Source organism: Falco biarmicus, chromosome 7 (assembly GCF_023638135.1).
Source record: "Falco biarmicus isolate bFalBia1 chromosome 7, bFalBia1.pri, whole genome shotgun sequence".
Classification (NCBI taxonomy): domain Eukaryota; kingdom Metazoa; phylum Chordata; class Aves; order Falconiformes; family Falconidae; genus Falco; species Falco biarmicus.
Window position 1 is genome coordinate 13966414 of NC_079294.1, and position 25252 is coordinate 13991665.

Here is a 25252-nt window from a genome sequence, read left to right on the forward strand (position 1 = left end):
GCGCTGAGGGGCTCGGTTGAACTACGGGAAGAAGGACCGACACTTCAGAAGCAGGCAGCTGGCCGCCGCTGCCGTCAGCAGCTTCCAAGAGCTACTGACAAAGCCGACAGTTCGGAGCCTGCTGTCTCGGCCTCGGGTAGCCCGAGGTGCAGCTCCCCCTGGTCCTCCCAGCCGTGCCCCTCGGGGAAGGGGGGGGGGGGGGGGGGGCGGGGAAATTGCCCCACTTACCCCACCTCAGGTGTGGATACATGCTATAGATGTACATACGTCTATATACACATACAAGTATATACAGTACCCAAATAGAGCTACAGAACCACTCCTAGAGCTAAAACCCATTAAATCACCAGAAAGAAAACTCCAAAGTTACATATTTACTGAAGCAGACATTTAACACTTTACTGTCATGGATATGTTCAAAGTGCAATGATTTCCCACAATTACTTATTTCAACACTGATGCTACATCTGTCAAGTATAACGTTGCTCAAAGATGCAACCTTTCATGCACTGATCCTGCAGTTCAAGTTAGAGCTAGAAGTATTTACAGAATTATACTTTCTTGCAAAATGTTCTAATTACCATAACTTTAAAAAACATTGGCTTGCAGTACAAAAAATCAGAAGGTTTGGTTTTCTTCAAACAATATTTTGACAATTCTTTTCTGTATACGTGTAGTTCGACATTTCAGAAATGTTTGCATTTTGATTTCTTTTATCCAACTAGCAATTCACTTCCTTAACAGTAAAGCGTGAGCTTTAAAATGCTTTACTATAGAATACAGAATCAAGATAAACTTTAAAAGCGTATTTTGTAGTCTCCGGAGTTGCATTTCCTTGTATTTCAATGAGAAATTTTTGATACCATTTTCAAAAGGCAGACAGAATGTGTGAATTAATGACTAAAGCTCTGCTTTACATTTTAAACGTACCTCTCTCAAAATCCTCATCTTTCAATCCCAAGACTGAACATCTTAATGAAAAAAGTCAAAGGTGCAGCACATGATGATTTAGACCTTAAGTATAAACTGGTATTAATTTCTTCTCCTCTTGACTATGTACATTTCACTCATAAAGCAGTTAAAAATGTTAACAGCTTTTTCTAATAAACATCCTTTGCATGTGTGAAAGCGAGTAAAAAATTTCTTTTTTTTTTTCCCAAACAGATAGAAAATACAATTGTTAAAAAAGTATTTATTAGGGAGACCATACTAAAACCACTAACAGTCATCTATTGTTTATAGAAAGCGATCGCTCTAGAAAATAAATAGCTTATTTGACATGCTAATTCCAGATGGAACCTTAGGGTTTGATCTGGTAACTGTGGGGTGAAGTTCTCTGGCCAGATACAGACCAGTCTGCCATAGTTCTCTTGTGGCCCTGACAAATTTTATAAAATATATTTAATACAGCTAATGTATATGCAGTTATTTTCCTTTGTTACAGAAATACTGAAAGTAAGCAACTTTCTTAATTTCCAGGTGTGCCTCAGGTTTAAGTTTCTGTAAAATGAAAACTACCCAATAATACTGCACTTCAGTGACCTGCCTACAGCAATTAAAAAGCTGACTGTCATTATAGCTACAGAAATTGCTCTTATGGTTTCCGGACAAGAGGCACCTTTCTGTTTTGATGGATTGGAAATCCACTTATTCAATGGAAATTTAATGAATAGTTACAAGTAAATTTAGGATTGGTCTATATAAATAAACATTGAAACTAAGCAGAATAGAGGAAGTTCCTCTCCATAGTAGCATTTATGAGTACAGCTTGAACAAAAGATTACGATGTCTAGATAAAGCTGATCAAATGGACAAGAAAGACAACTTGTCCTGAATGTGTACAGATAAGTATTAAAAAATGGGAACAAGTTCTGTGTAAGAAAAATCTTTTCAATGTTAGAGAGTAGAGGATTTTACAAAGTTGTACAAAGTCCAAAGTTCGATATAGCACTGCATAGCAGATAGTTTTAAAACAGTTCTTAGAGCTGATGGATAGGTTAGTTCTACCTTTCTTTAAAGCCCATGAACTGCTGATTTCAAAACTAATAAGCAATAGAAGGTGTGAAGCTTATTTTTATCTCAGTTCTTGAAGCCCTATATTCACATTAATTCATTACTTCTTTCTCCGCTAAACGTTTTAAAATGCTGTTTATTTAGTTCCAAGTTCTATTCTAAACAAATTTCCCTTGCCACTGCAGGTACCAGAAGTCCAAGAATTATCCCTTAAAATTATCAACACTCTGCTTGCTACCTCTGTAAGTTCTGTACTTCCTATGCGGAAAAAGAAAATAATATTATAGAAGACATTTACCTCTAACCAGGCAAGAAAAAGGAATACTGTACTGGGTACACCATTCGTTTCTAGAGTATAGTAACTCTATCTGTAGGAGACTTATTGCTATATTTTAAAAATATGAACATACAACACAAATCCTTATAATGCAAATAAATTTGTAACAAACCACCTTCCTTGCAATGATAATAGACCATTCTGAAGGGTACCAATATAAAGAAGTCATTGGCAGCGTGACATTCAAAGATTATGCAGATTACAAACATGGAATATTATTGGAGGAAAAAATGTCAGAAGAGAATGAGAAAATGCTTAGTATCTAAACAAGTCAAGTTACATTCACCAAGAGCTCATACATTTATTTTAAAGGAGACTTTAATATGCCTTTGGCTCAGAACCAGAAAAACACTACTAGCTGTGCCTTAATTCCAAATATTCTTAAGTTTCTAGTGACAGGACTTAGATCAGGCATTTTTCATTATTTTCAAATCTGCTAAGTCCAATCTCATCCAAGCCTTACAATAATTTAGAGACTTTGAAATAATAATAATAAAAAAAATTAAAATGCCATGCATTTTTTGTTACCCAGAGATGGAAATAGGTCTGTATAAAAAAAAAGATTAGCACCTTTCCCAAGAGCAAGAAAGAAAGAGAAAGTGTAGCAGTTTAAGAAAGAATTCAAAATACCTACCTATTGTTAAATTAACTGTGTAATTTAAATACACATCTCCCTCTGTATATAACCATTTATAGCATGGTCTCAAATTTCTGAGTCTTGACTGCTACTAAAGGTGAGTTGCAGCATGCTGCTATATAGTTAGCATTTCATAATACAATTTGTTAGAGGAATACTTGCAATGAACCATAAACGAGAACCTGAAACCAGATCAGTTTGCTTTTTTTAGAAGCACCTGTCCGTTTATAGTTTACTGTGGATGTACTTTCTTGCCATGGCATTCAAAAGTCAAGCAATCCTGCTTGTGTTTTCAATTAAATCCAAGCTATATTAACAACAAAAAATATATGATTACTTTGCAGTATTTTGAAGAATGTGGGTATATACATATAGATACCTATCTATATACATCTATAGCACATCCCATGTTTGGGACATAGCATAGGTGGCCAAACTGACAGGGGGGGTAGTAATTTCAAAAAAGAGACTTGTATACATTAAAAAAGTGTACTTAAATGTCCTTTTAGTTTCATAGTTTTAGTATTACTAATATTGGTAAGTTACTGTGTAGGAATTTCACTCCTCTTTTTATGTCTTAATGGTATTTATACAAATACTGCACAACTGAAATGTATTTTATACAGTTGGCATTCCTCAGAATGCACCTACAATTGAACAGGAAATGTTTAGGCTAAAAGCTAGAGAAGGGTGAAGCATTGACAAGCTCGATGGTAGATTGCCTTTAGTTCACCAAACAGTTTTGGTGCATATTCCTAGGAAAATAGTAACTTTTGTCTTCCATAAAGTAATGTGTTCTAATGAACAACAAATTCTTATACTTTCATACTCAACAATATTAACTCTTCTATTACATTTTGAAAGACCACTTATTGTTGTCAAGACTTACTTCTAATTTTTAGTATTTTTTGCTATATGGATAATTTAAAAATCACGTATAGCAGTAGAATGCAGAAATGTGTGCAAATGTCCAAGATTTTGTTTAATAGAAACTCAAGTTCAACCAGATTTTGTTCTTGTGCCTTCTTATTTTGCCTAGCTTTTCTCCAAAGCTTAATTATATTTTACTACACTAATCACAATGACTGTAAAACACTTAAGTTTCTTAATTTTCACAGGTTTGTATGAATTATCAACATGTAACTGAATCATCAATATAAAAATAATTACTGAAAAATTATACATGGAAAAACTGAACTCCATCACAGTTTTACTTGAGAGGAAGCTCTACAGCAGTTATCTTCAAAATGTACCCGATTTTACTTTGATAACTAAGTTTCTGAAGTATATAATACAATCAACATACTTACCTGTGGGAAATAGCTAGAATGTTACAGAGTTTGGTAACATTTAATGTGTCCACAGCAAAAGTAAAGACACGCAGACATTTTGAAGAACTTCTGCAAGTAATTGCTGACTCAATGTCACCTTCAAATAGGAAGATGATTCACCACATAAAAGTATGATTGAAAACAATTTTCAAATTGAAATACAAGATTGCTACTTCTAGCATATCTCTGGGGGGGAAAGTGGGAAAAAACTAAGCATACTGTCCAAAAATACGGTAGCCATTTGCAAGCAGATGTTCCTGTAGAAAACTGAAGCTTCCAACATCCAGTTGAGAAGCAAAAAATATTTATTCACTTCCACCTCTTAGTGTTTTTCTGATTGTGAGCTCCATTATCTTTTTAAACTGTTCATACGTCTGTGTTATAGGGAGCTCTAGGCAATTAAGGAGTCTGTTTCCAACAGGATACCTTCTATGCAAAAATTTAATAGCAGGTTCAGGATCAAAACCAACAGGTGGTACAGAAAAAGAGCCTGTTGCAAAGAACAAAACATCCTCCAATGTCACTACAGACTCACGACCTAAAAAAAAAATAAAAATAGGATTAGATTAAGTCATTTATTGCCTATTACCCAGAAGCCATTATCCTGCATGTTATGTCGGGGGGGGGGGGGGGGGGGGGGGAGAGATACGACCCTGAAATCAGGAACCCCCAGATTAGTATGCTGAATGGATATGCAGTTATATGGCCAAAGAAGAAAAATGTTAACAAGAAAAACCCACTTAGATTAGCTCTGAAAAATCTTAAGTTAATAGGAAAAACCCTCTTCTACAAGAAGAGACCACTGTTCTCTATCTTTGAGACACACGCTATCTAGTAAGAGTAAGTTCACAGCAAAGCTGAAGAGAGGGGATTTAAAGGATTTTTCTGTACCATTCAGGTTGTTGACAGGTTTTGTTTGTTTTTAAACAAAACCAAAAAAACTCATAGGAGTTGTGGTACCAAGCTTTCAGACATTTACCCCCTCAAGTTGCATTACAACTGGGCAGTTTCAGAAATTATAATTAGTAAGGAAGAAGGGGAAGAATGAACAATTAGGAGCTGACAGCAACCTCTAAAACCTTCATTTATTTACCCCACTGAACTCTTAAAAACCAAGCCCTGCATGTATACCAGCAGCTAAATACCCTGAACAAGGGGGAGAAGAACAAAAAATGACTTACTTTCCACATCTTGCAAATAATGTATCCAAAAATCGACACCTTCAACTTCATTTACATCTGATGAGGAATGGATTGTAAAGAGATCACAAAGAACTTCTGCTGAAAGTCTTTCAGGTTTGTGGCACAATATACTAGAGAACACATCCGGATGCATTTGAAATTTCTCTAGTACACCCAGGGTTTCCAAACCTTGCCTAAAACTGGGGGGAAGGAAAAAAAGAACCACCAAGCATGCATCAGAAAGCCAGTAGGTAACTAATTGTATTCTGCATTTTGTAAAGGTCTAAGGCTGGACATAATAATTTTTCACATCTGCAGTCTCCCAAGCCTTGCAATAAGGTGTACATAGTTGTCCCATTTTATTTCCATCTTGGAAAAATGTGTTAAATCCCATTTTAACAATCTAAGTGTTTCTGTGAAGCTTTTCAGGCAGATGAAAGGAATACCAGTGATATGCAGAAATTAACTGTATTTTCTGGTAGTTATCTATACGAGCATGGTTTAATTTTTACGTAAGAACATACTGAATTTCTTTCTTACAAATATCCCTTTAGAAAACAGCTTAAATTCCTTGTCCTTAGGCATAATGAGGCATCTTAAAAGACAGCCTTCATTTGGCTTCTGCATGTGTTTAAATGCTATTATTTCTCCCTATGGCAAATGTGGATAACAGTGTCCAGGGCTGCATTAGGAATCATGGTGCCAACAGGTTAAGGGAGATGATCCTCTCCCTCTCCTCAGCACTGGTAAAGTCACACTTTGAATGCTGTGTTAGGTGCTGGGCTCCCCAGTTCAAGAGATACGTAGGGTGGTCACCAGGGTGATTCAAGGACTGAAGCATAGCCCTGTGAGGAAAGGCTGAGATAGCTGCAATTGGTTAGCCTAGAGAAAGAAAAAGCACAGGTGGAATTATCAACATATAGAAGTAGCTGAAGGGTGTGTGCAAAGCTGAAGGGAGCATGTAAAGAAGTCAGAGCCAGGCTCCTTTCAGCAGTGACAGGACCAGAGGCAATGGGCACAAGCTGAAACACAGCAGGTTTTGTCTGAATATCAGGAAGCATTTACTTATTTATTTATTTACACTAATCTGATTCTGTGATTTAACTATTTTTATTTTTTCTAAACAGCGCTATGGGTTGAAAAAAATTCACTAGTTACTGTGTACTGGATAAGAACATTTCAAGCAACTGGCTTTACAATTTAACCACCACATTAAATCATAATTAAAATTTTACTTAAGCTGTTAACTCATATTTTCTTATATATTGATAGGCTGAATCAGTAAAATTCAGAACAGATATTGAAAGTGTAGTCACTGGTGTAGAACATTAATAGCTGAAGTGACTAACTCTACTTACTCAGTTCTTGATATTAACAAGCAAATTCTTGCTTCGCTCAATTTTGCACATTTTAAACTCATTTCCAAAATTGCACAAAACTACATTTTCCCACAAACAAGCAGGCTACTTACTACCTTTCACTTTGACTAGTTTTAAAATATGTCATGGATTGGTCAAATATGCCAGAGAGGGCCCTGACTGAAAGAAAACTTACAGCTTTGTTTAAAAATCATCACATTCAAAATTAGCTTTCATAGCTCTTGCAGATTCACTTGATTCAGACTTGTCAAAGAACACCATAAATGTGTTAAGTACAAATCCAACTATACTTGTTGGAAGAATTCACGTTCAATGACTTTTTAGTGAGCAGATGAAGAATGCACATTGGAAGTAAGGTCAGAAACCCATCAAGAAGTAGTCAACAGCTGCAATTTTCCCAGCAATTTGAAGGCATCACTACCTCAAATAAAAACACCAATGCATTCCTTATATTCTAAGTAGGCCAACTTACACTTGTGGCCATTATCACCCTCCTAACAGCACATGCGAACTCCCTGATTAGAACTCTGGAAAACTCATTTGAACTCTAAATGTATGTTAAGCACTCCTAAAACTTATAAGTTTGAGGAATTCTGAATTAAAAACAAACAAACTAGAGAAATTATGCAGCACAAAGGTCTTTGTCATGCTACAGTTTACAGCTGTGTATCTGCTTTCTTCATAAGGTTGAAAAAGGAACATGACCAAGAAATGGAACAGAGCAGGTAGGTAGAGAAATAGTTAAACTGAAAGACTGAAATTATCTAGTTAACAGGTGTTACTTAATCCACTGAAAACTGCAGTACATTTCATTGGTTTAAATAGAGAATAGGTAAGAACACGTGAAAGTTAGTTTTAGCAACATATCTGGTATTTCAATGAGGAAAAAAACCCCAAGAAGTCTAAAAACTTAAACAAAACAAACCTTTCTAGGGGTGAAATAATTCTCTTGATTACATGATGGATCAACAGGTCATCCACCAGCTTATTCTTATCACACAAAGCTGTTACAGGTCTTAAACATCCAGCAGCAGCAAGGAATTTGTAACAGTCTTGAACTGTAGACTGTAGGCTGGACAGACTGTTTGCGTGTTTTATCTGTATCAGAAGATAAAAGGTAGGCATTTGTTTACTACATGCATGCATGTATAAATATATATATGTATAGATACAAAAAGCTTTTTCATTTGAACTGAAGTTACATTCAGTAAGCCCTTTATCTCCAAATATAGTCTGGAACAAGAATTTGCCAAGTAGTTTAGTTTTCTTTACCATTTTTATTGTTTCTGCTACATCAACATCAGCAACATCTTCCAAAGCTGGCTTCACATTCTCTGGACCATATACCAGACAATTGAACAGTGTTTCGGAAAAGAAACCAGGAGATGGGCCACCATGAACCAGAGAAACTGCAATCATTTTACCAGCTTCAAAATAAAGATTCTCTTTTACAGCTGCAAATGAAGAATAAAAATATTTATTATATACGCATAAAAATAATCCTCTATTTTTCATAGAAAATCTGATAAATAATGCGATTCCTTCTTACTTTAGGAGATGCAACAAATGAGGTTTGTCATCTCCTGCCTGTTGAAACAATAATATCAGTATTTATCTCTCTCTCTCTTTTTTTTTTTTTTTTTTTTTTTTTTTTTTTTTTTTTTTTACACACAGGAGCAGAGTTTTCTTCTACTCAACTCTGTGGAAGAAGTTACACTTAATGCTGAAACATAAGAACTCAAAGAAGCTAACTTTGGGTCTTTAGGGAGCATGTTATCAGAGATAATCTTCTAAAAATTTGAGGAAAGAAAAATGAATGACAGAGAAAGTGGGTCAAAGAAATTAACTTGTAGAGAACAAATACCTTAATGAAAAAGTTCTAATTACATCCCGTATTTTTTCCCTTGGTTGTCATCAACTTTTGCAACTAAACAATTTTTTGTTGTTTTTATGACAGATCTGCACCCCACCCCCTGTAGAATTGAAAAGCAAAAAAAATTTGAAAAAAATTTCTATTCACCAGAGCTGTAATTGTGAACTGAAAGGTTTTTAAATCTTCAGGCAGCATGGTTGTCAAGTTACATAGTTCCTAATGTATTTTTGAACAGAGCACTTAGTTACCTTGAAAATCAAGGGACAAGTTCTTTGCAGAGGAGCCCTCAAACAATGATGAATTCTCAAGGTGAAGCATTAATAATTGGAAGAAACGGTGCTTTGATGCAGAAATATCTGTCTTCAATCTGTTTTTCCAGTTTGTGAACTTTATTTCAATGGTTTCTGTAGGATTGAAGTTGCGCTGTCTAAATCCCTTTAAAGCACTATTCCAGATATTTCCTGGATTGATGTTAAGCCTTGTAGTTTTTGTATTAACTTGTAGCTTTAACTCCTTCAGTATACTAGAAACTTGCCTTCTTTGCTTTCCTAATTGCCTAAAAGAAAATTGCATCTATTTTCAGATGAAGTCTATTGCTCATAATTAGCAACAGTTAAAATCTACTAGGAAAAACCTCTTTAAACACTTCAGTACATTTAGATATTGCCTAAATTATATCAGTGACATATTTAGTGTAGATTCTTCAAGTTTGAATTCTGTACTGGCACTTTTTAAAATTTTAAAGTACCCCTAAGAACTAGGAAAATCAAGAGGTAGAAATAATTACCTTGGTGTAAAATGAACAGTTATTTCCTTAATTCAGTTACACCAATGTAGTACCAAACAACTCACACCATCATTCTACATTTGAACAATGTGAAACAAGCAAGAAATTGAAGAGTTTACCATGGTTATGTTAGAGATGTTTTGCAACTGAATTAGAATACACTGTCAACTATTCACTAATATTTACTCTTTGTCACTATAATAAAAAATATATTTGAATAGGGAGATATGTTGCAGCTCTCATTTAAAAGACATCTAAGGAAACCCCTTATTTGTTTCCTAATGTGCAATCAAAACTATTTCAAATACCCTACCTACTAGAAGTAACCAATTCCCTTAACAGAATTTATAGCAGACATTACAGGTAGAATTCATAAATTAAGTATACACAACAAGACAAAAAAAATTTGCATCTTTAAACTGAACTTTCTGTATTAAAACATGTTATTTTACCACTGATTTTAGCATAATCACAAACTATTCCTATGGTACAAACGCAAAAACATTGAAAATTCAGGACATGTCTAATTTGAAGAGAATAATTAGGATTCTTTTTATTCTCCCTTTTCTAAAGAACAGCTAGCCATGTTTTGGTAAGGACAAATTTGTTCCTGGGATTTGATCCCCTCACTACCTAACCTAAAAATTCTCAATAGGTATCATTCTTTTCTCCTCACCTCTCTCTAGCATTTATAAACAGCAGAAACCTTTATTACTTCAGCTCTTCAGTATACTCACTCGATTTCTCCAGTGACTATGTACATACACATACAAACATATAAATAGCCACTATATATATAAACACACATATGTATGTATATGTGTACACCCACCCCCATGTTCTGTAGGAAATATGGTATAAAGCCATGTGCTAGATTACTCTTCAGTTTAAGAAAAATAGAAGAAAATACTTTTTCCTCAGGGACCAGTTCCTGTTTGACATCAGTGGAGATAAGGGCATCGTCACTCTGTTGGATGCTGGAAGCTGTAGGTGTGAGCAGGGTGACAAATTGTTCCGGCACGTTATCTTTGGTGATCTATAAACCAAAACAGTGTTTTAAGAAGAGATACAATTGAAAGAATGCATAAACATCTCTAATTTAAAGGTAGCAATATAGTTTCCTCCTATTTCAGTACTGAATCTCACTTATACGTTCATTTACATGAAGCCCAGTGCTCGAGCTGGAATTGTAAAAATAATTCAGTATTTTATTATGTTGTGGTTTAGGATCCTGTTTTTGTTGCATCCCATATATGAGATTCAAGTCCTGACTGATACAATGAGTAAAACCTAAATGTATTAATTTCTACAGACTTGAAAAGTTATTACAGCAAAGGAAAATGTTATTTATATAAAAATCTCTGTAAGCTAGATTTCTAGTACACTATTAACATGGAAAAAAATAAAGCTAAGGTTGCTTATCAGCAAGTTTTGCCATTTGTACATTCAAAGTTACCTCTAAATTGTTGAGTCCTTTTACACAGATCCAATTTCATCAAAGTAAAAACTGAATTACATGCCATCAAATGCAAATAACTATAGCAAAAAATATGGAATTCACAGCTTATTCAGAAGTTCGATCACTAAACTTTACTCCAATTTTAACCAATTTGCTATTTAGTGTAAGAAGTTTCTCCTATGGAATAAGCCATCAACTCATGTTAAAATAGTATTTTATGGTATAATCAGTTTCTGCTTGAAAACAGAAAATTACACACTGAAGAAAACTGCGTCGCGACCCAGCTGACTGCCGAGGGCACTTTGGAGATGGTTCTTCCAGCAAACAACTTGTCCCATCTGTCTTTTCAGAGGTAGCCAAAGGATGCTTCTTCCGTTTCCTATAGTTCCCTGTATGATTAAATTACATTAATTTAATTAATCTTCTATCTGTAAAATACATAGTATTAAATCTTATCGTTTTAAGAAGCCACTGTCACATCCGTAACTTACCTGATTTTGAAATGATACTTCTGCATTCCATGCATTCCCAGTTTAGCTCCCATGACTTCACAGCTGAACAGGCCAAATGAGTTCCACGAGAGCCACAATACTGACAGCGCTTTATTTCCCATTTACTAAAATTAAAAACATATGTATTTAGAATTAGATGGAAGAACAAGGCTGGTTAAAACGAAGTACATTCAACAGTAAACGTAGTCTAGACACTAAATGAATAAAGCACAATTTTATCAGTCTGGTAGGACTGTACATCATCAAGGCAAACTTTCTTCAGACAAGATGTACTCACAATTCCTGGCTGCAATAAGAGGAAAAAGAGCTACCTGTGCTCCAGCACCTTGTATTTAAACAGGCTGAAGTTAGTTGCTTCCCTGCTTCTAAGCCAACAGCTTTGCAGACCCTGTTTTCCCTTCATGTTGCTAGCTAGCAATGTCCTTAGTATTTCATGGTATCCACCATTCAGCTTTGCCAAACAGTAAATTTTTGAAAAGAGCATATCTTTTTTTTTGTTTGCCTTTTTTTTTTTTAAACACACATTCTGAATAAGACTCTTAAGTAGCGACAGCATTTAAATATGTTAGGTTCTTGTATAAATTTTTTTATTTCTTTGCTTAAACATACAATGGAACAATGTGACTGATATTAGTTCAAATACTGGAAGCCTAAGGTACAACTCCTAAAGGCAAAGTAAATCCTGAGGTACACACATACCATGAATGAACCAAGGAATGTCTGGTCAAATCTGCACAAAGCAAAGCTGACGCCCGCAGGGAGTAACCTATCACAACAGTACTACAGAAACAAGTCTCCAAAGACTACGCTCTGCAGCTTTGAGCACACTCATGCCAAGAGAAGAGACACATTTCAGAAGCACACAAAAAAAGAAAGAACGCAGAAAATTAACAAGTTAAGTGATCGTGTAAAAGGCTTTATTCTGCTCTACTACTTGCTTAATTTTTCCTTAAACCTCTCATTAAGCTATCAGCAATATTCTGCCATTTGCATGGAAATGGATAGCTCACAGCTAGATTGATTTTTACACAACTAGTTAATTTTCAGCTAAGTCTAGTACTTCCGTGAATTTCTTGTACAGGTAGTAAGTATTCTAATTATTACATTGTTGAATTAAGCTTTAAATGAGAGATACGCAATATTAGTTTAGACATGCTATTCCACATGTTATGTGGATATACAAATTCTGCTTAAGCTCTGTATCAAATGAGAACAAGGACAAGGTAACTGATAATCAATTGGTTTGGTTTTCTTGACTTTTATAACCTGATTTGAGAAAATTAGTATTGAAATAAGATTATGGGGAGTAGAACAAACTTTAGACACTGCGTCTTGGCTTGACATTAAAACCTGATGCTGAAAAGTTTTAAAGCATTTAAATAAAATAAAGTTTACAAAATAAAAAAACACCAAAGAATTAATCCATCCTAGGTTATATGTTCCTGCAAAAGTGGCATACCTATCAGGTTGATTATAGTCTCTGCCTTTCTTGCAGAGACATCTTCTACTGTCACAGTGTTGATAACACTGCAGTAGATCCTGATATGCATTCTCTTCAAGTTCCCAAGATGCATCCCTATAAACAAGGCAAAAAAATTCCGTTATTACAACTGTATTTCCAATTGTTTAAATGGGTTACTCCATCTTTGGAATAGACGTATATAATAACCAGATGAAGATATTTCAATCATTTAATGTTCTAGGCAACAGCTAGGGGTAAGAAAAAAAAGTCTAGGAACAAGACTAATTCTATAAAACTCACGGCTTTTTCTTGTGATTATTTATTATTTTTCAGATGATCTCAGTGCATGTTTGCTCCATTTAACATCATTCCGCTTTTCTCTCTCACAGCAAACATGGATGTTTGTTTTGGGAGTCTACTCAGGTTACCACTGAAAATGGTCTCATGAAAAGTAACTCAGATTTTTCCAGACTAATATGGCAAAGTTCATCAAGTATTCTGACTCTTCTTCCTCTCCAAAATCCTGAGCTTCTGTCTCCAGAGAGAATTAATGGTAGTCTCTGAAAAGACTAATAGTTATTAAAGAATAATACTTATAACAAAGAAACATCATTCTGATCACTTCATCCTATTTTGAGCCCCACCAAAAATGGTGCAAACTTTAACTGCTTCTAAAATTCTGAGCTGTTTTTCATGCTAAACATATCTTTAACAATCCTTTGGGAGAAGACGGAAGCTGTATGGCTGAGCAAATCAGTCAACTATAATACTGCCTGGACAGAAATTCACATTATTTAAGAACCTGGGAACAGAAAACACACTTACCAGCAACCTTCAAGTTAATTTGAAACTGTATTTAAGAAGTGTTTTGATCTTTTAAATGGCATTAAAAATGTCTTTTCAGAGCTTCCTGCTTTATGTTTGAGATTACTTATTTGGCCTTTGAAATTCTGATGCATAACTAAAAGGAAACACGTTACTCCTTATCAAACCAAAATACCCTACTACTGAAGGTAGAATTAAGGTTTCACATATTAACAGATACAGTTCTAGAGAATATGTTAAAAGTGTTTTTTTACACCCCGTCAGAGTTTTTATAGAGAAGTGATCATTTAGTAAATCACTTACTTTTCTGGAATGTGTATGCCCATTCTCAACATTTCTTTCTGAAATTTGTCCTTGTTGTTACATACTGTGCACCTAAAGAAAAATATCCCAGCACTCAAAGCTTGATACTGTGGTCAAGAAAAAAACACAAGAACACACCAAACCAGTTATTGAATTACAACCATCCTTCAGATACCAATAAATAATACCGTAATATCTATAATATTCATGGATACTGTCCTGGCGTGGATGTTAAGCTGATATGGATGTCACTTGACATTGAAGCAAATGGTGAGCATGTTCTCTTCTTTTAAAGGAGAGCTCACATGCTACCATTAGGTTCATAAACAAAAGCACAATCCTTTTCAGTCAACCTCTTCAGATCTAGAATGAGTTTACAAAGAGAACCTTATAACTGTTTCAAGCTCTGGACTTAGGCAAAGAGAAGTGACAATTGATAAATTACATTTTTAGCATTTAATAATGACTTGCAAGAAGGCAACTACCTAGGTTAGGCTTCAGTTTCTAAAAATAGCTAAAAGTATGAAGTGTATCACAAATGTAGAAACGGGGTGGGCGGCAGAAAATTAATAGCATAAAAAAATCCTTTTCTTAGGACACTAGTCTCCAAAACACAATTATAGCATTGCCCTTCAAACCTAGCGTATTTCCATACCTACTGCCTATATTAACACTAAGCAATTTTACCCAATTTTAAGCAACCATTCCATTGCTTTTAAACAAAACAGAAGAGTTATCTCTGTGGGTGCAAAGAAAAAAGGTGAATCTGTGTTACCTGCAAGCATTCTCGATGAAACCAAGCATTTTTACAGCAAGGGCTTTTCAGTACAGAGTACGCTGGAAGCTGTTCAACTAAATCCAGGCATATTGTACACTGTGAAGTTCCTCCAGATTCTTTATTCAGAAGCTTTTGGACTGGTTTATGTTCCCAACAGTAGGATCTAAAAATAATAATTGAAGGTTCCCTTATCAAAACATTTTAAGAACCTTCGTAATAAAGTTTGAGAATAGTAAAATTAATTTCCCATTAATAAATGCTTGGCAACAAGCTAAAAAGGCAGACATGCACTGGTTTTGGCTGGGACAGAATTAATTTTCTTCATAGGAGCTTGTATGGTGCTGTGTTTTGGATCTGTGATGAAAACAGTGTTGGTAACACAAGGGTGTTTTAGTTATTGCTGGGCAGTGCTTAGACAACATCAAGGCCTTTTCTGTTTCTCCCACTGCCCCGCCAGCAACCAGACTGGGAGTGCACAGGAAGCTGGGAGGGAACACAGCCCAGAGAGCAGACTCCAAATGATCAAAAGAATATATGACATGAAGCTCAGCAATAGAACTAGGGGAAAAAGGAGGCAGGGTGACACAGTCAGCATTAGGGCATGTGCCTTCCCAAGTAACTTAAACATGACGAAGCCCTGCCTGGAAACAGCTAAACATCTGCCTGCTCATGGGAAGTAAATTCATTCCTTGCTTTACTTGCACATGCAGCTGTTGCTTTACCTATTAAACTGTCTTTATCTCAACCCATGTGTTTTCTCACTTTTACCCTTCCAACTCACTCCCCATCCAGCTGTGGGTAGTGAGCAAGTGGCTGTGGGGTACCCTGCTGCCTACCAGGATTAAACCACAATACACATGTAAACAAATTATGTATCTAACAGAGCAAATCAACAGAATAGTAAGGAAGAAGCATATTACCAACTGATACTCTGTAAATTACAGAGCTCATATACCCCCTTTTTGCTCAAAACTTCTTTTAGTCCTATTAACATGTTCCCTGTCCTCAGAACCTCAAGTTCTTCCTATATTTTTAATGTTATCATGTCATTAAAGGAGCAATTTTGAGTTTGCATATTGATTCTGCAGAGTATAGGTAGCTTGATAAATTTTTAGCACACTTTCAAAGACCTAAGACAGCCAAGAAACGCAGGTCTAAAAAGCCTTCCTGAAAATGTATTGGTTTTACATGTGCTTGACTTAATACAGTTAGTTTATTTAAGAAGTTTAAGTGCCTGTCAGACTCCAATCCACCCACCTTACAAACTCAGCTTACAATAGGCAGAATAAAGCTATGATCAAACGCACTTGGAAGTATTTTGACTACAGCCAAGATGCTGGACAGATGATATGAAAGAAAATAAAACATTTGAGACATTTGATATTAAACCCACGTCTCCTTAAGTCCATCGCTAATAAGCAGATCTAGAAGTCTTGTGCTTTGAAACACAACAGAATGGCACAGTCTGTTCTGAAAGCTGAGAGAGAACAGCAGTCAAACCACTGCCCTTTCAACAGCAGCACAGGAGGTAGGTAAATAAAAAAACCAAAGCCAACCATTTTGCAGTTTAGAGTTTAGAATTTAATGTTTGACTACTTCTAGAAGCATTAAATTATATCTTTAGAAGTGTTGAGATTTTAGTTTATAGGTCCTAAGTATGCAATATAACTGCTTGGCCTTCATGTTTTCCACAAATCAGGTATTTTTTCTCATGACATCACTTATAATTAATAGCCTATATAATGACAACCCATGAAAAAACAAATTAATTCCTGGATATATATATAATGAATTGAAAGTAAGAAAGTAACAAAATCCCAGAACTCACCTGAAGTTTTCCATGAACTGGAAAATACATTCCTTTTCTAACCCACAAGGAAAATGGTAACTTCGTTTGCATTTGGGAGCTACACATCCAATTGAAGCACCCTTTTTCCTACAGATATTACATTTCTAGAAATAATTTGTTTTAGAAATAACAGAACATTAATATCTATAAAGTCCAAATAAAATTACAGGAATTAAGCCAAGAGAAAAAATTACATAGTGTGTAAAAAAATATCAGCCAATAGATTGTAACTGTGACAAGACTACTGTGTTTTAGCTCTATTTCAAAGACCCGATATGAAATATATATATATTTCAAATATAGTTATTTCACAGACTTGATTATGCATTGTTTTACATGCATGTGACTTGTGATATGTAAGCCAAACTACAAGCTATTTTACCAGCACCCATAGTTTAGTTGCATCTGTGAAATGATACAGGGTCAGCTTGAGGCTCAGCATAACATCATGAGGTACTATGCATATGTATTTTCCCCTTATTCATTTATCTGCAACATACCCAGGAAATAAAAATATTAGGAAACTTCAGCAGGTTTTATTGTCCCTTGTGGCTTCCAATAATCCAATATACTTGTTACTTAAATGTAAAATTCACATTCTTGAATGGGCTCTGCACACTTCCCATTACAGAAAAAAAACCAAAACAACCCCCAAAGACAATACTAAGTGCACTTACTTTTTTCCCCCTTGTAAATACCAGACTTCATTCTTACCAGTTTTGCAGCTCTAGTCACTTCTTTTCTAATATCTGCAATTAAGAATCCATCTACACCTTCATCTTCTTCCCCTCTCTGCCAAATGCCACTTGACATCAGCTATGAAAACAGTTAAGTATTTTAAAACATTCACCTGCCTAAAGATTTGATTACCTACACTGCATCAGTCTAACAAAGCTTGTGTGCAAACATTTTAAAAAACTGATCCAAAGCATTTCTATATTTTTGTCTGATATGACACAGTAACATGAAAAATAAGTATTTCATAACAAAGTCTTATGTAATGCTGTAGAGCCAAAGGTGGTGTATTTTACCTTCCTTTTTGAAGTATATTCAGATAATTATCAATTATTTACAGCATAAGCATACAGAGCTTCAGAGAAAATAAAATTAAGTTAGTTTAGTTAATGCGAATGACAATTGTGCTGCAGAGATAGTGAGGCACAGTAGGAAGTATCTGTACTGAAGTGCAACCTAAGAGGAGAAGTAATTCACTTTCAAAGAGGATTAAAATAAAAACCAGAATCAAGTAACTCGGCAAGTCAGAAGAGCCTGATGATAACTTTGATTAAGTTACTAAGCAAGGCAGTTACATCACAAACTTCAAATAACTAGTTTTAAAACTTGATGCCTCATATATTCTTTACAATACCGTTTTACTATTCTCCTTTTAATTTCAACGAGCACCATTTTCTAACTAGAGCTTTATCAGTATTTTAGTCAACTAAATGTAAAATTTCATACCAAACCCAATTAAAAATATATTTTTTCCATGCATGAGACATTTGGAAGAAAAAACAAAACTGCACCAGTAACTGGCTTCCTTCTAGAAGAACCCCTTTCTTATATAATACTTACCATATTTAAGTGAAATCATGGGATTTTGGTTGTTTTTTAAGAAAGAAGCAGGGACCAAAATCTACAAGAGGACTTACAGTAAAGTATCTTAGAAATCATAAGGCTCAGTGTTGCAAGCATGCCCTTTCCTAGCTCCATCAGGAAAGGACATTTTCCTATCACTTCATCCAGCCTTATGTATGCGACAAAACTATGATGAACAGACCTACACCTCCTTCCAGATGCTTAAAATTTATTTAAGAATAAAAAAAAGTAACTTCAGAAAACCATTGCTCGGCCTACACTTTAAAGGATTCAATATTCAATCTATTAAGCCATCTGCAATCAACAAAATATTTAAAGAACTGGTTGAGAAAAAACCCCAAATTGTTCCTGATATTTTCAAGACTGTTTTTATAAACTTGGGGGGAAAATTCAAACTGTATTAATTAAACAAAAAAACCTGACTTTTTTTTTTAAGTAGTCATATTATTTTAAAGACTTGCAAAAAATTGGAGTTCGAAAGGCAGTTTAAGTATACCTTTAAGAATATGAATCTTGGAAAGTGCCAAGTGTGATAACAAAAGATACTCAGCTGTCATCTACATCCATAGCTCTGCTAAAATTAAAAGCTTCTACTAAAAAGTGATACTGTAGCTGTGTAAGATCAGTAAGTTGCATATTACTGAACTGAAAAGTAAGACTATTTCTTAAATGTTACAATGTCCTAGGTAGTGTAAGAGTAACTCGGACCCAAACAAGAACTAATGAGAAACAAGGAAAAGACGACTTTTCTCTACTTTTTCCACAAATGGGTGGAATTTTCACATTCCGAATTTTGAAACTACGCTTCTCTTACAGAAGCGAATATGTAGGTGCAATCTGTTCCCTTTCTCTTAACATGTACCTTCGTTGCTATGATAGGTTGTGAGAACTAACAAAGTAATTCATAAATGGATCACGAACAGAATTTAGCTTTCAATAAAGGCTTGTTGGAATTTATTTATTTGGACAAGTAATTACTATTTAATGTTTGCTGCCTTTATTTTTATTTTCTTTTCAGTTAAAACAGACTAGCTCCAAGATCAATACCACATACTTACCAAACAGTAATTATGAACAGTGAGATTATATTCCGCATAGGTCTTTTTTTCTCCATACTTTTTAGGGCAGTCATCTGGTCGTCCACAGAGCACACAGACTAAAATATAGGACCATATTTACAATCACAGTGAATGTACTGGAATTATTAAGGATCAACTGTAGAGCAGTAACTTTCATCTCTTTTAATCATATGCATCTTGTAGTGAACTATTGGCTATGGGACAGTAGATACCCCTCTCAGAATAGAATTCCATAGTAAATACAGAAAATGGTAGTATTTGTTCCTTCTCTAGTTACTAAAAAGAAAATACTTCATCAGTTCCACCCGTCTGCTGATTCAGGAGAGAGCCATCACCCAAGCTAAATTCACAAGCCGACTGAGCTAACTGAAACATTCTTCTCAAAACACCCAAAGATAATTATCGAATGGCCAACAATGTCCAGATGCATGTTAAATAGGTCATCTAATTTTTTTCAGTATTGTACATAAAGGCATCACTACAGCAGAATCCATGAAGAAACTGAACCGTTTCTTTGTGTAACTATGTGTGATAACCTTTGTACAAGGTGTATGAATGGTATCCTGACTACATCAAGCCATATGTATACCACCAGTGCTTTTAAAAAATATGCTAGTTTCAAAATTCAAGGATTTGAGACAACATTGGAGTCAACTAAAACCTTGGAGGATTTCCCCATTTCTGTAGTTCCTAGCCCACTAACATACTTCCACAGCCATTTCTTCCCTTCAGTTCTCAAAAGATACATTTCAATATTCTAACATCAAGAACAACCATAGTAGTGATGAGAATAGAAGTACTGCTTCAGCCTACGAAAGTCTGGAATCATACACTGCAAACACAGTTGTGTGTGATTTGGCAGCTGAATTCCCAAGGTTACGCTCTTAAAACATCTGTGGAAGGGACTATTTTTAAATATTCCAATTACAGCAGACAAATCCAAGGAAGTTTACAAGTAATTTCTTTTTCATTCCCCAAGACAAGTGGTTCCAACACAATTTCATTACTGAAAATCCACCTGCCCTTTGAACCCAAATAAAGCAAGTTATATTTGGTGGTATATATGCAGATTAAAGATTTCTGTAACTATTTAATAAAAACCTTACTTACATGGACTTTGAACGTCAAAAAGTTTGGTTTTACTCATCCTGAGTTCTTCTGGCTGGCTGTCATGAAAAAAACATGAGGTGTTAAATATATCTAGTACATTAACAACCACTATTACCTACTAGTTTAACATTTAATTCTAAACTGAAAAAAAACCCAACACAGTAAAAAAAAAATGGGATCAAGAAGAAAAGAATATCATAATTCCGCTGTCACTGTGAGACACAGGGGTTTGGAAAGCAGGATGCAAATATTCAGAAAAAATATTCCCAGACCAATGCAACAAGTAGAAACTCTTAACTATTCCCCCAAACTACCATGATACTTTATTTTCAAAAGAGAAAATAAAGTCCAGTGCAACAGCTAGTTATGTATAGATTTAAGCGTACAGAAGAATTTGTGTGTCTTTTAAACATCAAAAACATCGATCCAAGGACGACTAAAGAAGTGTCAGCGACACCTTTTCAAATAAAAGTTGTATTAACACCGAAATAAAAAGTTCACTAGGTAGGATAGTGACATAACTATGAAGACAATCTCCACTGTTTGGAGAAAAAGCAGGCCTAGTCAAAGAAATCCTGATCCAAGACAAACAAAAAAAAAAGTGAGGAATCCAAAACTGGGCCATGCATCCAGTGGTACTTACACTATTTAGAACTAAGTATTTTACATTCTGAAGCAGAGAGTAATTTAGAGACATTGACCAAACCCGCATTTCTTTCGAATATCACATACTCCTAAAAATTATATCCCCAACAGCGATATACCAGGAGCTGGCCTTTTACCGTGGGTTACACCATGCAACCTTGCCCACCTTGGAAAAAAGAAGATACGTTTTTTCACCCCAGCACTAAGGTGATTATTCTTCCTCTAGCGCAAAGGAGAGCGCCTTTAGGAACACACCTGTAGATCTTTGCCTTGCTTTCACTTAGGAAGCTGAAGAAAGCATTGCGTTAAAGTTTTGCAAAACAAGAATCCCGGGCGATTGCCTGCAGGTCCACGCTTGATCTCACAGGCAGGTGGACAATTTCCCACATACGGTTGAGCGAGCAGGCAGCCGGCAAGAAACCCAGCCTCTACGCAGCAGCCTGACAGACTCAGAGCTATGGGAGTTTTGCTACTTGCAGTTTAGGTGACTGCCAGGTACAGGCTTCAAGCAAACCTCAGGCTAATCCAACCTATTGCAAATAAAGTACTGCAGCCATTTTACTGGAGCTTTAAGAAAGGAGTTGAATGGAGGCAGCAGTCCCAGGCATAAAGCAACAGCTCTGCGCCGCTGCACTTTTTTAGACAGCCGAGGAAGTTTGTGCACAAAAGACCGTTGCCAGAAAATGGTCTCAAAGGAAAACGAACAGAAAACACACGGCACTGCAACCAAATTAGGTCAAGAGGCTGTGAAGAACCATGCAGCACCGACACACAGATTACATAACTGGTTCCAGTTTTCCCAGAAACACACTTGCCTCTTCCTAAACTACAAAAAATAAACATAATCAGGTACAGGGGGAGCAAAAGAGAAGCACCCAGCTCACAAACATTCCCTTCTCTTCGAGATTTCCCCAAGAATGGTCACTGCCAGTTCCAGAGTCCTGAATGTACGACGGTAATACAACAAAAAAACCCCAATCCATATATAACCACACAAGACCAGATTTTCACTTTGGTGTGTTCTAAAAAGCCCTACCAGGTAGGGGAAAGCATGCATGCGCCTAGAAACAAGCACCTTCCTTCTTTTCCCTGGCCCAAACAAAACAAAACAGATCGCCAGATCGCTCCGCCCCCACCCCGCCCAATTTCTTCTACTTTTCCTTTAAACTCTTTCAGGAAGGTGAGCCCAGAGTTTAAACTTGCATGTCAAAAGATAAGTGAGAACAGCCACTGGAGCTCTATACATGACTCCTACAGGGCTCTCAACAGGAACAAAGCAATTCCTAATCAGTCTACAGGCAAAACAGGCGCACATGATCACCCAGCGTTTACAAAAAACGAAACATAAACCGGAATTTACCTACTTTGCTTAAATAGGCTAAGAAAATCCTCAGAGTGAATACTTGGGTTTTGCTAAGTTCTACAGCTCTTTACTACTCCAGAACAAAAGGTAGTTTTAACTGTTATTTTTAACCCGAGAATGGGAAAAGAAAAAACAAAACACCACCCCAGGAGGGAAGGTTTCGGGCACTCGTGTTCTCCAGCACGCAGGCGAAGCAGCCCTCCCAGACCCATCCATCCGCGCTGTGCCGGCAGTGCCTCTCGCCGCCCATAACGCGACGCCCCCGTCCCCGGGGCGGGAGCAGCGGGACCCCCGCCGCTGCCCGGGAGCCCGCCCCGAGCCAAGGTGCCGGCGTCCGCTTACTGTTCCGAGTCTCACAGGGGTTCCAACCACGAAACTTGATCGGCGCCTTTTTAAACGACGCAACAGGCCACGGCAGCTCCTGAGGAGAAAGCGGCCCCCAGCCGGCTTCGCTCCCGCGGCTGCAGCGGGACGCCGCTCGCCCCTCGCCAGCTTTCCTCCCAGAAGCAAGGTGAAGAGAGCTCTCAGATCAGTTACTCCCTGCCCCAAGACAGGCGGCGGGAGCCAGGCTTGCTCCGCAGACATCGACTGGGAAGCCGCTGCGCGTTGCTCGGCCCCCTCACGGAGCAGCCGGGCTCCCGCTCCCCTGCCGCGGCCCCTCACGCTGCCCAGGCGACGGCTCAGCGCCCCACCCGCCGCGCCTCGTCCTCCGAAAGGCGGCACTCGCCTCCTTACCCCCGGCCTCAGCCAACCCCGGAGCGAGAGGCAGCCTTGCTGAAGGCGTTAATCACCCCGTAAGCGGCCCCGTCAACACCGCGCTCTGACGGCCGCCCCACGCCGAGCCGCCCACGCTAACTGACAGAAAATTCAAACACCAACATCCGCCGTCCTCCCGGAAGCGGGAAGCCAGCCCTCGCCCCGCCCCCCGCCGCGTGCTCCATCCGCGCCATCGGCGCTCGGCTACTCTCGCCGGGCGCGCCGGCTCGCTGGGGGGAGACGTGCGATCCCGGAGATCGGTGCTCGACTGGAGGGCCCGGCGGCGGTTGGGGTGGCAGCTCCGAGGGCGGCGCTGTGCCGGCGGGACCGGCGGGCGGGACCGGCAGGGCCCGGGGGACCGCGGGAGGGGCCCCGGTGCCGGTGTTTTACGGGGCTGCCTGGCTTTTGGGAACGCCGGGGGGACGGGCGCCGCCGCCCAGAAGCAGAGCCCTGCAAACAGGGTAACGTGTGGGAGCTTGGCCTGACCCCATCATCTTGTCCCGACGAGGTGCAGGGCCTCTGCAAACTGTTCCCTCCTGCAGACCCCTAAGACCAGGCAGTCTTTTCCAGATAGTACTTGCCTAAGGAAACAATAAAGTTTTTTTCTGAGGAATCCATTTTGTTTTGTTTTAAATGACTATCCTTTGCAGCTTGTTCTCGAGGGTCCCAAGCTGCCCCCCGTGAGGCTGCGGTGCTGCCGGGTTTTTCCCATAGCTGATGGGAAACCCACTGGGCCACAGGGACATTTGCTACAGTGACACAGCGTTCCCCAGCTACCGCTCTATATGCGACGTTCATGCTATCTGAAGGCCGCTGTAATGGTGGGCTGTGTCAAGGGGACGCTTATTGCGGTGGGCCTGGGACATGGGCGAGCACCTTCCCCGTCTGCTCTGGCTGGGCTGCAGTCCCTCGGCCTGGTGGGAACGCCGGGCCGGTGTCCGTACAACACCCACCTGCCAGGCAGTGTCAGCAGCAGATATCCCACCTCACCACCCCGTAACCGTTGTCCCCAAACCAGGGTTCTTCCCCTGGTGTGCGAAAGCCGATGGACACAGAGGTGAGATGCTGGTTAGTTTCATGTCTGCGCAGAGGTGGGTGCTGGGTGGGAAGCCCACACAGCTAGCACACCGTTTCCTGGCTTTAGGAGGTTTATATAGTCTAACAAACAGAGATGTTAGTCGTCATACAACATGATTGGCGATAACTCTTTACGTGATACTATATATGATATGCACACTCCAGAGGTGGTGGTGGTGGGGGGGCTACCTGTTCAAAGTTTCTGCTTCTAGGGGAGTTACTTTTCCTATTATAATATAATGAGGATAGACTACTTTCAAGTAGTCTCAGCACTTGGTGCCTCTGCAAATGTTGTTCTTACCCTAGTTCCACAGCATTGACTCTTCAGGGTCACTGTGTCTGTGTTCTCTTAGACTCTTCAGGGTCAGTTATGTCTGTGTTCTGTTGGCCTTATCAGTTCCTTGGATTATTTCACATTGCTCCTTCGGCTGTTTGTCATAACCTGGCAGGTCTCTCCAGTACCTGGTCCAGACCTGTGTTCCCCCCACTCCCAGAACTTGCCTGGCAAATCTGGAGTCTCTGCAGTACCTGAGGCCAGACCCCAGCTCTCTCCAGTAGGTAAGTCACAGACCACTTATCCTGTTCGCTAGCTACCCTGGCTTAAAGTTTGCTAGCAGCACACACAGACAGAACAGACAGCTTACCGGGGAACAAGATAGGACTTGGATTGGCAGATGTGTTGCCCATAAGCTTGTTTTCGCACAGCTGCCCACCGCTGCCCCACTGCCCCTCTGTTTTCCTGCCCTTGTTTGTCCTCAATGTACCTTCATCCCACCTTTTCCCCATCTTTGGCCTTTCCCCTAAAAATCCCATGATGTATTTTGCACAATCATACAAATGCCCTGAAATATCCCATAAGTTTGTTTTTCCCTGAGTGACTTGTGATAACCATCCCCC

At 38.1% G+C, this 25252-nt stretch overlaps 1 protein-coding gene across 4 annotated transcripts; it reads right to left on the minus strand.

Moving 5' to 3' along the window:
• Positions 1–359: 359 nt before the first annotated feature.
• Positions 360–23414, minus strand: G2E3 (G2/M-phase specific E3 ubiquitin protein ligase). Of its 4 annotated transcripts, none has more exons than XM_056345340.1 (16): positions 23258–23414; positions 20515–20570; positions 19384–19481; positions 17441–17542; positions 16706–16830; positions 14875–15040; positions 14100–14206; positions 12969–13085; positions 11489–11613; positions 11257–11386; positions 10449–10574; positions 9000–9307; positions 8151–8332; positions 7804–7976; positions 5500–5699; positions 360–4856 (listed from the first exon to the last, which is right to left on the minus strand). In XM_056345340.1, the coding sequence occupies exons 2-16, from the start codon at positions 20549–20551 to the stop codon at positions 4624–4626; spliced, it is 2229 nt and encodes a 742-aa protein (XP_056201315.1). In that variant the 5' UTR covers positions 20552–20570; positions 23258–23414; the 3' UTR covers positions 360–4623. The 4 variants fall into 4 exon arrangements, with proteins under 4 accessions (XP_056201315.1, XP_056201319.1, XP_056201316.1 ...); XM_056345344.1 differs by having other exon boundaries at positions 23250–23414; XM_056345341.1 differs by lacking the exon at positions 23258–23414 and adding an exon at positions 22880–23224.
• Positions 23415–25252: the final 1838 nt, after the last annotated feature.

What these genes read in the sequence shown, in the direction of transcription:
- G2E3 (XM_056345340.1), bottom strand. Translation starts at nt 20,551, where the DNA reads ATGAGTAAAACCAAACTTTTTGACGTTCAAAGTCCAT. An exon ending in TTCATCGAGAATGCTTGCAG is followed by an intron (nt 14,207 to 14,874) that starts GTAACACAGATT and finishes TCTTGACCACAG; the next exon opens with TATCAAGCTTTGAGTGCTGG. An exon ending in TTATTTGCAAGATGTGGAAA is followed by an intron (nt 4,857 to 5,499) that starts GTAAGTCATTTT and finishes TTTTTTTTTTAG; the next exon opens with GTCGTGAGTCTGTAGTGACA.